Below are 12149 nucleotides of genomic sequence, written 5' to 3'. Positions count from 1 at the left end.
CCGAAGTTATTCTGATGCTTGTTACTACGTAGCCTGACATAATTCGTGAGTTGCACAGAGTCCTGTAACCCCGCAAATGAGCTCTCCAAACAATGGTGGCAGCAACATCGTAAACTGTAATTTTCTTTCTGTAATTTTGGCATTGCTTCATGTTCGCATAGTCCCAGAAGTGCTACAGCCAAAGCAACTTGTTTTGTAACTTGTTTTGACACCTATTCCTTTCACTTTGCCCTAAACAGGTAACAATGCGCTACATGCTCTGACGTCGAATGCAGAATGCATGAAGCTGAAGATTGTCTTGAAAAACCACACAGGTGAAAGCGCCTCTGTGGACTACGAGGGCATCAAGGTCGGGTCGGAGAAAGAGCACTTTAAGCTTTCGATAGGACGATTTTTGGGTCCAAAGGGTAAGAAACAAAAATATATTTCAGTGAAAGAAAGCGTGTAGAAAAACTCGCTGCTTTATTTACAATTGCTTTACCTATATGGTTTTGCATAATTATGAGCAACAGTTTTGTAGAGTAAGTTACTATTGTGCGGAACCTGCGCGTTGGGGGCGAAAAGTGTATGAGATGAACTTTATAGGGAGCTCCGTCAAAGCACTACTTTTGCGAACACTATCGGTGCGTCACTGCATGAAATGTTTACTAGCACTTTGGGAAATCAGAGCACGCTAGTAACAATGATACATTGGCCATCTGGGGTATTTTACTGAGCCACATTAGATTACTGCGTAACCAGTGAAGCATGCAAAGCCGAAAGAAAAATAATTGAAATGACGGATGGCAGCTGAACGAAGTATTCACCAAATAAAAATCGGGGATTCATCCTTCATTCAATCCTAAAATTTTCTTAGAACTGATGTTGGACAGTACGAAAAAGGCAAGGACTATGGCAAACAAATGCCATAGGCACGCGCCGGCTGCCAACTGGAAGTTTACTTGAAGTTCACCAGCCATTTTCTACCTTTCGCGGTAGTAGTCAAACGTGCACCAGTCACATACACATTAGCAAAATCAGCAAAGTATCAATCTTCCCGGCGAAAAAGACACTTTTTTCCTTTTATGACAAAACAAGACAGGAAGAAACTAAACATGCACCTCCTTCCTGTCGAATATGGCACGCCTCAATTATTAAGCTTTGCCTCTTACTTTTTCCTCTCACTATGGATTTTGTCTTTTCAAATATAGGAATGCATACGCAACTAGGTTACAATATCTTGCTAAATTCCTTCCATAACCGTTATTTACGTTACTGCAGTGCTGACGTGTTCTGGCTTTGAAACGCCGTCCCGTTTGTCCTATTTAATATGTCTCACCACAGGTCAGCGGTACCGAATATATAAAGTTGCAAGCGCAGTCATTGAGACGACGTTCATGAATAGTGGACCACATTAATAACTTTGGAACCAGGAAAAAAAAGGAATACGGGGAAAATAGCAGTACACGTGGTGCCGTACTTGGACAAGCTTTCGCACAATCTCAAGAGAGTTTCTGATAGACATGATAGTTTTGAGTGCACCGGGCAAGCTTGCCCGGTTATGCGATGGTATGAAAACGCTCGAAAGGCCCCTAACCGCTACCAGTTTCACTGACTTCGCTGACTTCACTGACTGCACTCGCAACGTTTTCTATCGGACACTGATAAACTACGGTATAATATATAAACAACTTTCCGCAGCCGAATCATTCAATAAGGTACTTGTTTTCCGTGGACGTTGATGATTTGTTTTATTCTCTGCCGCACAATGCAATGTTTTCCGGTGTCAGGAGTTGCATCGATAAGAGCGGTGCCATTGCCTTTCAATATGCTGCAGACGTGTCTGATGACGTTTTTTTAATCTCTTCTCGAGTTTTGTCTTAAAGCCTCCTTCATCAAATTTAATGAAGAATTTTATGTACAAAGACAAAGCATTTGTATGGGCTCATGTGTTGCTCCTGTGCTTTGTAAGTTGTTTTTATCTATTAGTGACCGAGCCTTGCACCAGCATATTAAGGGTGGGGGCGGAGGAAAGTTTTGAAGGTTCTTAGATATGTTGACGAATTTTGAATTGTTTTAAAGCAACAATACATTGCCTTATATCAGGCCATTGTTGACAAATTTTTAGCTCTCTTGCAGTCGTTGTCGTCACGAGAAGGGAATGGTCTTTACTCACGATTTACTTTTCTGCCAGTCTGTGCAAATTTGAGATCTCAACATCACGTTGCAGATGGTTCACACCTGCTGGCTTTATTCGCCTCGGACAACGAAGGAATTACTGCCGTATGAGTCGGCACATTCCAAGACTAGTAAACTTTACATTGAATCCGTTGTCGTGCGATCTTGCCCTCACACAATGCATGCAAGCTTTAAGATTCAAGTGGTTCGACTGTCTACCGCTGGCTTTCCCTGCGCGGTCATTACTTCCGTTGCCGAGTCGCTCCTCCAGAAATGCAAGAGCGGCGAACTCAAGAGAAAGTGCTGAGCAAGCGCAGAGAATGGCGAGGGCGGAGGTCTTGTATGCACCGTGTAACCAACAACTGAAATAAGGCTGCAGTCAGACACGGGGTGCCAGTCGTATTCACTCCGCCACACATGCTCGCGTAGCTGTGTCCTCGCATTCTTTCCGATGGGAGCCAGAAATGTGGTTGTTGTAAAGTACATGCCAAGCCGTATACGAAATGCACTACCGAAGTCATATATGAGCTTCCGCTGTTTGGCTGCAAGACGTATGTCGGCCAGACTGAGCGATGCGTAAATCAGCGTGAACGGGAACATGAGCTGTCAATAAAAGGTAAAAAGGGAGCACATTTGCCTAAGCACAGAAATTAAAAACAGTGTAAGCCAGACTGGACAAGATACGGAATCTTGGAAGAAGCCGTGACGCCTCAGCATTTGAATTGTTAGAGGCGTTTCATATTAAATGGCGAGGTTCGTCTGGTATTAGCGACACATCATATTTATGACACATCATCATCAGCCTGGTTATGCCCACTGCAGGGCAAAGGCCTCTTCCATACTTCTCCACTACCCCGGTCATGTACTAAATGTGGCCATGTTGTCCCTGCAAACTTCTTAATCTCATCCGCCCACCTAACTCTCTGCCGCCCTCTGCTACGCTTCCCTTTCCTTGGGATCCATTCCGTAACTCTTAAGAGGAAGCTTTAGCTCGGGCCCAACTCCAACGTGGCCTATTCAAATACATGTAAAACGCAAAAACGTTTTCCTGAGATAACCCCTGGACCGATTTTAATGAAGTTTGTTGCATTTGAGAGAGAAAGTTAAATTCTAGTGACTGTTGGAAGCGGAATTTCGATTTAGGTCCTGGATTTTGTGAAAAGAATTTTAAAAAATTCGGAAGTTCGAAAAAAAATAGAAGAACGAAGTTTACAAATTCATAAATCTGCATCAAAAACAGATATCGTGGTTTTGTAAACGGCATCCATTAGACAATTGAAGGCGGACAAATATGATATGTCATTTTATATTTTACGTGAATTTGTTACGTTGTTTACAAAGGTTCTGCAAAAGCTGTATTTCCATATTACTAAATTTTTTTAGATTCATGCATAGCATACCAATTTTGTCCGCTTTAGATGTACTATTAGATGCAATTCAAAGAATTGTATTATCGTTTTTCGTTTTAGAGTTACAAAGTTGTAAACTTAATAGTTTCTTTTTCTTTAAATTTGCGATATTTGTCAGTCTTTAATAAAAAATTAAGGACCTAAATCAGAAATTCGAAACCAACAGTCACTATATTTTAAGTTTTTCTTTTAAAAGCAACAAGCCTCGTCAAATTTGGTGCAGTGGTTGCCGAGAAAAACGAATTCTCCTTTTACGTGTATTTAGATAGTAGCACCCGAGCTAAAGCTTCCTCTTAATGACCATCGGTTATCTTCCCTCCTCATTACGTGTCCTGCCCATGCCCATTTCTTTTTCTTGATTTCAACTAAGATATGATTAACTCGCGTTTGTTCCCTCACCCAATCTGCTCTTTTCTCATCCCTTAACGTTACACCTATAATTCTTTCCATAGCTCGTCGCGTCGTCCTCCATTTAAGTAGAACCCTTTTCGTAAGCCTCCAGGTTTCTGCCCCGTACGTGAGTACTGGTAAGACACAGCTGTTATAAACTTTTCTCTTGAGGGATAATGGCAACCTGCTGCTCATGATCTGAGAATGCCTGCCAAACGCACCCCAGCCCATTCTTATTCTTCTGATTATTTCAGTCTCATAATCCGGATCCGCAGTCACTACCTGTCCTAAGTAGATGTATTCCCTTACCACTTCCAGTGCCTCACTACCTACTGTAAACTGCTGTACTCGCATGCAGAAAGATGGGTTTTTGATAGCCGGCTGTAATTATGGTGTTGAGCGATTGAAGCTGTTCTGTGTCTTGCGCATTCGCCTGCGTGTATATATTGGATGTCATACAATAAAGAATAAAGAGGCGAAAGTTGGCGCTCCCCTTGTTTCCTTCCTGCCTGCCTTGTTTGCGCCAAAGCGATCATATTTATGCTCTACTCAGTGAAGTATCGTACAAACGGGACAGTGTTTCCAAAGAAAGAACTCATCAGCACTGCAGTAACGTAAAGAATAATTACGGAAGTCATTTAGCGGCACATTAAAACAAGTGCGCGTGCAGAGCCATGTTTGAAAAGAAAAAATTCGTAGGAAAAGGAAAAGGCAAGAGGGAAATAATAGAGGCATCTCATATTCGAAAGGAATGATATAAATGTGTAACGCTCCCTCTCTTGCTTTGGCGGAAAAAAATTTGCGTTAAAGATTGTAATTTTTCTGTTCTTGCTGATGTATATGTGACTGGTGTACGCATGCCTATACTCGGAAAGGTATAAAATGACTGGTAAACTTCAAATACACTTCTATATTACAGTCAGTGCTTGTCCATAGTATTTGTTGCTTCGTGTGATTTTTTTTTCGCGCTGTTCAACTTCAGTTCAAAATATGAACCAATAGCGCACATCAAGATATTATTACCTATTTGCATTGAGGAACTGCAGTACTGGCACGTGACAGGGCTGGTGGAATCTTCATTCGTTTCCGGTAAACTACTACGGAGTTCTGTTTGTACACAATCAGGTTCTTTTTTTAGAATGAAGAATAAGTGAACATTTTTGTACGACTCTTAAGTTAGATAAGCCCGTGCTTAAAAAAAAGGAGCATTACATTCTGAATGTTAGCTGCAGTGCCCAACGCACCTCGCAGGATGACGACTAACCGCGTTCTCTATGGCATCGATTCAGATTCAGAGACTCTCACAAGTGGACATACGTTCAAAATGGGATATCGAAAAGGCCATTAAAGAGAAACACTAAATCAGTTGATAATGGTACCATATCCTTTAAAAACTTTTAAATTTCTTTATACGATGTAGGCTTCTAAGCAATAGAATAATGAACCAAACTTGGACATGTTAGTTTGATGTTCGTGTCTGCAATGTAGTGATGGTACCTCTGTCTACCACCATAGTGCTTTTTATTCTCGTATTTGGGTTGTTGTGGCGAAATAAAGGTAATCGAAACTTGGCAAGCTCAGTATTCGATCGTTAGAATGCAATGTAGTCCATGTTTTCCGATAAAAAAATTAACTAGGCATCAGGAGTTGCTCTCAGAATCCATGACGCCATCGTCACGTTTTTTGTTTGTTTGTTTTGGTGTTAACTCTAGCTAATCAACAATTACCTAATAGTAAAAGTAAGAGTAAGGCTCTGTCTATGATGACGCTTAGGATTATTTTCCAATAACTAGCGGCTCAACCTGCATGTTGGAGTTCCCGATCTCAGAGGTGATCGTACACCCGCATGACCTCCGAGGTTTGCGCACACTGGTAGGTTTTGCTCCGGCTGTCCTATTCGCACGCAGATAGCTTAAATTCAGTGGACAGCATGGCTGGTTCCTTCTCCGCACCGCGAAGGTATCACCGGAGGACTTCTCAGGCGTTGATGAGGCTTTCCCGCAATCCGTTAGTGTGGCTGCGGCTTGGAAGAGGCGAGCAAGACGTTTTCTTTGATGTATGAACACTTACTGATAACGAAATGACAGCAGAAGGTGCACGCGGGGCAAAGAGCGTGCTGGCGGCTATTAATTCTCAAATCCGTTTATTATTTTACCTACACGCATAGTCTCAATACACTCACCTGTGCATGTAGAAGCAGTATATCTCTGCAAGCGTTCGTCACGTGGCGGGTAGAAATTATGAACAGCCACCAACTAGCCCCTTTCATCGCCTTTCTGAACTACCTATGTGTTGGCTTTGTGAGCGAACGAACAAACCTAACTCCGGAATGAGGATGCCACTCCAAAGGCAAATATTCGCGGTGAAACGACAATGAAAGCGCGAACATACAGAGAATGCTTCAGCTAAGACGCAGCAAACTTTAGGAAAGATTTCATTGAGGATTAGAGAAAATCCATGTGTTTTGCTCCGTGCATTTGCGTGTGACTTCCTGCTGCGTGCCACAGTTTCAAGAGTGGACGCAGCGAGAAGTCGTGCGGGAAAAGCGTCAAATGATACGTTAGACAATTATTTACTCGTGTATTAATATACTGTAGTCAATGCCCACAAAGGCACTGTGATAATTATGAATGGTATGATTCAAATGCTCATTACGCCGAAAACAAAAATACTTGTCACTGTTCCGCGTGTCTGCTTTGGGCACATTGCTTTTTTATTTAAACGAAATATTTATTGATGAATAGCTTACAAGGTTTTAAACAAGGCATTAGGTAAGGGGAACACTCCGGTTACATGAACATAAAACAAACGTTACGCAACAAGGCAGGGAAAGACCATTAGTGTAACAAAAGCTTTATTCGTACAACAATGTACCCAGGAGTATCACTCAGTCAACACAAGAGCTAGAGTTGAAAAATAAAGACGGGAAGATCTACGTTTAGTAAGATACTAGTAAATATTGCCACATCCTATATGGTCGCCGCGGCTATGTGCCAGGCGATGAGAACGACGCTGAAGTAGCGCGCGAGTGGAAAAACAGAGACGATGACGACGTCGCGTTGACTGTTCTCATAAAGTGCTTTTACACGTCCTCGACACCGGCTTTCCCGTCTCCTACTAGGCTGTGACACTGGTGGAGGTGCGGGGTAGGATTGCCTCATGACCGGCACCCCTTCGCGGAGCCATACATCGAATGCGGAATCACCTGCGTTCGTCGAAACTCCTGTTCACCGATACAGTCGCCGCCTGCTAGGCCTGACGCCCGAGTTCAACCTTTTGCAGGACCCTGCAAGAACGCGTCTACCGATTTCCGCCATGGCCACTGCAACTCCATCGCAGGTGACGCTGCAGAATACCAAGGTCCCAAAAGTTTCCATGGTGACGCATTTGAAGATGTCCAAGATTGGCTAGACCAATTTGAGCGTGTCGCCAGTTATGATGACTGGGGCTCCCACCAAAAGTTGTCTAATGTCTATTTTGCGCTTCAAGGCAGTGTGCGTACGTAGTTTGTGAACCGGGAGAGAAATTTGACCACGTGGGATGCCTTCCGCACCTAGCTGCTAGACACATTCACTAGTAGCGACAGAAGAGACAACGCGCAGCGTCTTCTCGAACCCCGTATTCAAAACACAAACGAGGACGTTGTCATGTTTGCAGAAGATATGGCCCGCCTTTACCGCAGAGCAGACCCTGAGATGGCCGAAGAAAGGAAGTTGCGCTATCTCTTGCGCGGAGTGAAGGAGGAACTGTTTGCCGGTCTCGTGAGGAACCCACCGACGACAGTGGCCGAATTTACCAAGGAGGCTACCGCTATAGAACGGGCATTACAGCAACGGTACCGCCAATATGATCGCAAGAGCTCGCCGGTGAATGCTTCAATTCTACCTGAGAGCTGCAGCATGTCTCTGCGTGAAGTCATCCGAGAGATCGTGCGAGAGGAGATCCGGCAGCTCGGGATCTCTCCCATAGCACCAGCGGTGGCTTCTGTCGCTGATATCGTTCGGGAGAAAGTTCGAGAGGCCTTTTCGTCGTCCGACTGGCAGGTGGTGCCGCGACGATTAACCTACGCGGAAGGTGTCTGTCGTCCACCTCCCGCCACTTCGATGCTGTTGACACCGTCTGCCACTACGACGCAGCCATCACCACCACTCCCGACGCCCTATTTTCGGCAGTCACAGCAGCCGCCAACTATGCCGTATCACCGCCAGTCGATCGCTGCACCTCGTTTCTACGATGAATCCCCTGCCGGCTACCCGCTTCGAAAGACCGATTTGTGGCGCACCGCTGACCGCCGGCCGCTATGCTTTCATTGCGGCGAAGCAGGACATGTTTACCGCGCATGCCATACCGCGCGGCTGGGTATCCAAGATTTCCCCACGGCAATTACCCTGTGTCTGATGCCACACGTGGCTGCGACGGAAATTCTACAAACTTTCGGCCAGAAGGTTCAGCGACGCCTCGATGGCGTTCCCCTTCTCCGGCTCGTTACACCCCACCGACCCGTCGCGATTTTTCTGACGCCTCTAGGGGCAACTCCCCTAGTCCGCGCCGGTGAAACTAGACGCAGCGACCTCCGGGGATGAGGTTTCAAACCGGCTAGCTACCCAAAAGCCCCCATCTCCGACGATCGACGACTCTACAACTCGGACGACTCCAACCACGCCCCCTATAACCGACGACGTCGCCGCTGATTTTGTCGTTTGTATTGACGGCCACCAAGTGGCCGCTCTTGTCGATACTGGTTCGCATTTTTCGATAATAAGTGAAAAGCTGGCCGATAGGCTGAGAAAAGTGAAGACGCCGTGGACCGGGCCCAACATCAGAACTGCCGGCGGCCAGTTGATGACGCCGATTGGAAAATGTACAGCCAGAATAGTAATCGCCGGTGCAAACTTTGTCGCCACCCTCGTCATTCTCTTTGAGTGTTGTAAGGAACTTATATTGGGGATGGATTTCTTGAGAGAATACGGTGCAGTGATTGGTGTCCGTGACCTCGTCGTCACATTTTCTACGACCTCAGATGACGTCGACCCCGCGGAACACCAGCGACCCCGTTTACGCATCGCCGACGACGACGTCACGCTTCCGCCGCGAAGCTGTTCCCTCGTACCTGTAATCTGTGACAACTTGAACACCGCGACCGGCGTCGCTGAACACATCGACGCACTGGTACTGAGTCTAGGGGTTTCCATCGCCAGGGCAGTAATTAACGTACACGATGGACATGCTGAACTCCTGCTGACGAATTTTACCAGGGAACGTCGACACATTGTTAAAGGCACGGCTGTTGCTTACTTCGACGAATTTACCTCAATACAGGACTGCCTCTCAGTGGAGCACGCGACGTCCACCGTGGTTATGCCTACCTCTGTGGTTGAAATCAGTCCCACCTTATCGCCCGCGGAACGCAACAGCCTTCTTGAGCTCATCGATGAGTTTAAGAGCTGCTTCTCATCCACGTCACGAGTTAGCCAGACGCCGCTCATTAAGCACCGTATTGTCACCGAAGCCGACGCCAGACCAATTCGGCAGAATCCTTATCGTGTAGCACCTAAAGAGCGCGAGGCAATACAAACACAAGTGAAGACCATGCTTGAGGACGGAGTTATTCGGCCCTCTAAGAGTCCTTGGGCATCGCCTGTCGTATTGGTGAAAAAGAAAGACGGCAGCGTGCGCTTCTGCGTTGACTATCGAAAGCTCAACCAGATCACAAAGAAAGGCGTTTACCCGCTACCACATATGGACGATTCACTGAACAGGCTACGAAACGAACGTTACTTTCCGTCGATGGACTTGAAAAGCGGTTACTGGCAAATACAAGTTGATGAGAGAGACCGTGAAAAGACCGCTTTTGTGACGCCTGACGGACTTTATGAATTTCAGGTGCTCCCCTTCGGTTTGTGTTCTGCGCCGGCAACGTTTCAACGACTAATGGACCCGGTACTCTCAGGCCTCAAATTGCAAACCTGCCTGGTGTACCTCGACGACGTGATTGTTTTCTCCGTCACGTTCGAGGAACACTTACAGAGACTAAAGACGGTCTTTGAAGCAATACGCTCAGCTGGTTTAACTTTGAAACCTGAAAACTGCCATTTTGGTTTTGAAGAACTTCAATTTCTCGGTCACGTTGTTAGTCGTGAAGGTGTCCGACCTGACCCTGATAAAGTCTCTGCCGTCGCTAATTTCCCAACGCCATCAGATAAAAAGGCAGTGCGACGTTTTCTGGGCCATTGCGCCTACTACCGACGGTTTATCGCTGAATTTTTGCGTATCGCATGGCCATTAACACATCTTACCAGAGGAGATGTCCCCTTCGTGTGGGGTGAAGACCAGCAACGGGCTTTTGATGACCTACGGCAACGGCTGCAGACGCCTCCCGTGCTCGCACACTTTGATGAGGACGTCCCTACGATTCTCGATACCGACGCTAGTAATGTCGGCCTTGGCGCAGTGCTTGTAGAGCGGCAGGACGGCACCGAAAGAGTGATTGCTTACGCCAGCAGGACGCCATCCAGAACGGAGGCTAACTACTCTACTACAGAAAAAGAATGTCTCGCACTGGTGTGGGCCGTCCTGAAATTTCGGCCATATTTGTATGGTCGGTGTTTCACCGTTGTCAGTGATCATCATGCACTTTGCAGGCTGACTAATTTAAAAGATCCAGCTGGTCGGCTTGCGCGCTGGGGTCTTCGGCTCCAAGAGTTCGACTTCACTGTTGTATACAAATCGGGGAAACGACACACCGACGCCGACTGCCTTTCACGGTCTCCTGTTGAGACTGCAGTGCACGACGATGATGACGCTGCTTTTCTAGGCGTGCTAGATACTGTGGCTGTTTCACGCCAGCAACGCGAGGACGCAGAACTTGATCCTCTTTTCGATTACTTAGAGGGAAAAACAAGGAGCAGCGTGCCGAGGTTATTCGCCAGATGTCTGCTTTCATTCTGCTTACTCCACGACGTTCTCTATAAAAAGAACTTTTCACCTAGTGGCAGCTACTCGTCATTCCCGCATCTCTTCGCGACGAAGTCCTACATGCCTGTCACAACGAGCCGACCTCTGGTCACTTAGGCTACTCGGACATTGGCAAGAATTAGGCTAAAGTACTATTGGTCGAAACTTGCGCCGATCGTGAAACGTTACACACAGACATGCCTGGATTGCCAGCGCCGCAGAGCCCTACCCAGCAAGGCAGCTGGACAGCTGCATCCTGTTCAGATGGCGCAAGCACCGTTCGAGCAAATTGGCATGGACCTTTTAGGTCCGTTTCCACTGTCTACTGCCGGAAATAGATAGATAATCGTCGTCACAGATTACTTTACTCGATACGCCGAAACAGGTGCTATCCAACTTGGAACAGCAGCCGAAGCAGCGCGATTTTTCATCGAAGCCGTCGTCCTAAGGCATGGCGCGCCCGCAGTGGTTATAACAGACAGAGGAGCTGCGTTCACGGCTGCGCTTCTGGATGCCGTTTTGCGACTAAGTGGTACCACTCACCGAAAGACCAGGGCTTATCATCCCTAAACCAATGGGCTGACCGAATGTTTGAATAAGACTCTGGCAGACATGATGAGTATGTACATCGACGTAGACCACAGGAACTGGGACGAGATTTTACCATATGTTACATTTGCGTATAACACGGCTCGCCAAGAGACAACACGCGTGGCACCTTTCAACCTCGTTTACGGCCGGGAAGTGAAACAATGTTGGACGCAATGCTGCCACACGAGTGCGGTGACGACGAGACTGGCGCCGAGGAGTTTACGCAACGCGCAGAGGAAGTCAGGCAGCTTGCGCGTTTGCGAATAAAAAAAAACAACCGGAATACGATGCCCGACACTACAATCTTCGACACAGACCTGTCGCATACAACGTCGGTGACCAGGTGTGGGTCTGGTCTCCTATTCGTCGGCGGGGGCTGTCTGAGAAGCTCCTGCAAGATACTTCGGCGCGTACTCAGTTCTGCGCCGCATCAGCGATGTTAATTATGAAGTTGTCCCCGACAGTCATAACTGCTCCAAACGCCTGCGGCATCTTCCCGAGGTTGTGCACGTGCTTCGTATGAAGCCATACTTTTCCTCATGACCTCAACTTTGCACCGTCTGTGCACAGCCTTCGGAGATTAGTGGATCGGGACGATGCCTTTTTTTTTTCAAAGGAGGGGCAAATGCCACATCCTATATGGTCGCC

General features: G+C 46.8%; 1 protein-coding gene across 3 annotated transcripts in view; it reads left to right on the top strand.

Annotated features, from left to right (window-relative positions):
* LOC126525100 (techylectin-5A-like) overlaps window positions 1-12149 on the top strand; it is a 278225-nt gene that overhangs the window by 48704 nt on the left and 217372 nt on the right. Inside the window, exon 5 of one of the 3 annotated variants that reach the window (XM_050173161.3) lies at window positions 240-407. The exons of the other annotated variants lie outside the window; for them this stretch is intronic. Coding sequence (XP_050029118.2) covers window positions 240-407 — 168 coding nt within the window. The remainder of the gene's footprint in view (window positions 1-239; window positions 408-12149) is intronic. 3 annotated transcript variants of the gene reach the window in all.

The sequence above is a fragment of the Dermacentor andersoni genome, chromosome 3, assembly GCF_023375885.2.
Source record: "Dermacentor andersoni chromosome 3, qqDerAnde1_hic_scaffold, whole genome shotgun sequence".
NCBI lineage: Eukaryota > Metazoa > Arthropoda > Arachnida > Ixodida > Ixodidae > Dermacentor > Dermacentor andersoni.
Note: the sequence above shows the minus strand (reverse complement) of the source record. Positions and strands in the feature narration are given on the sequence as shown.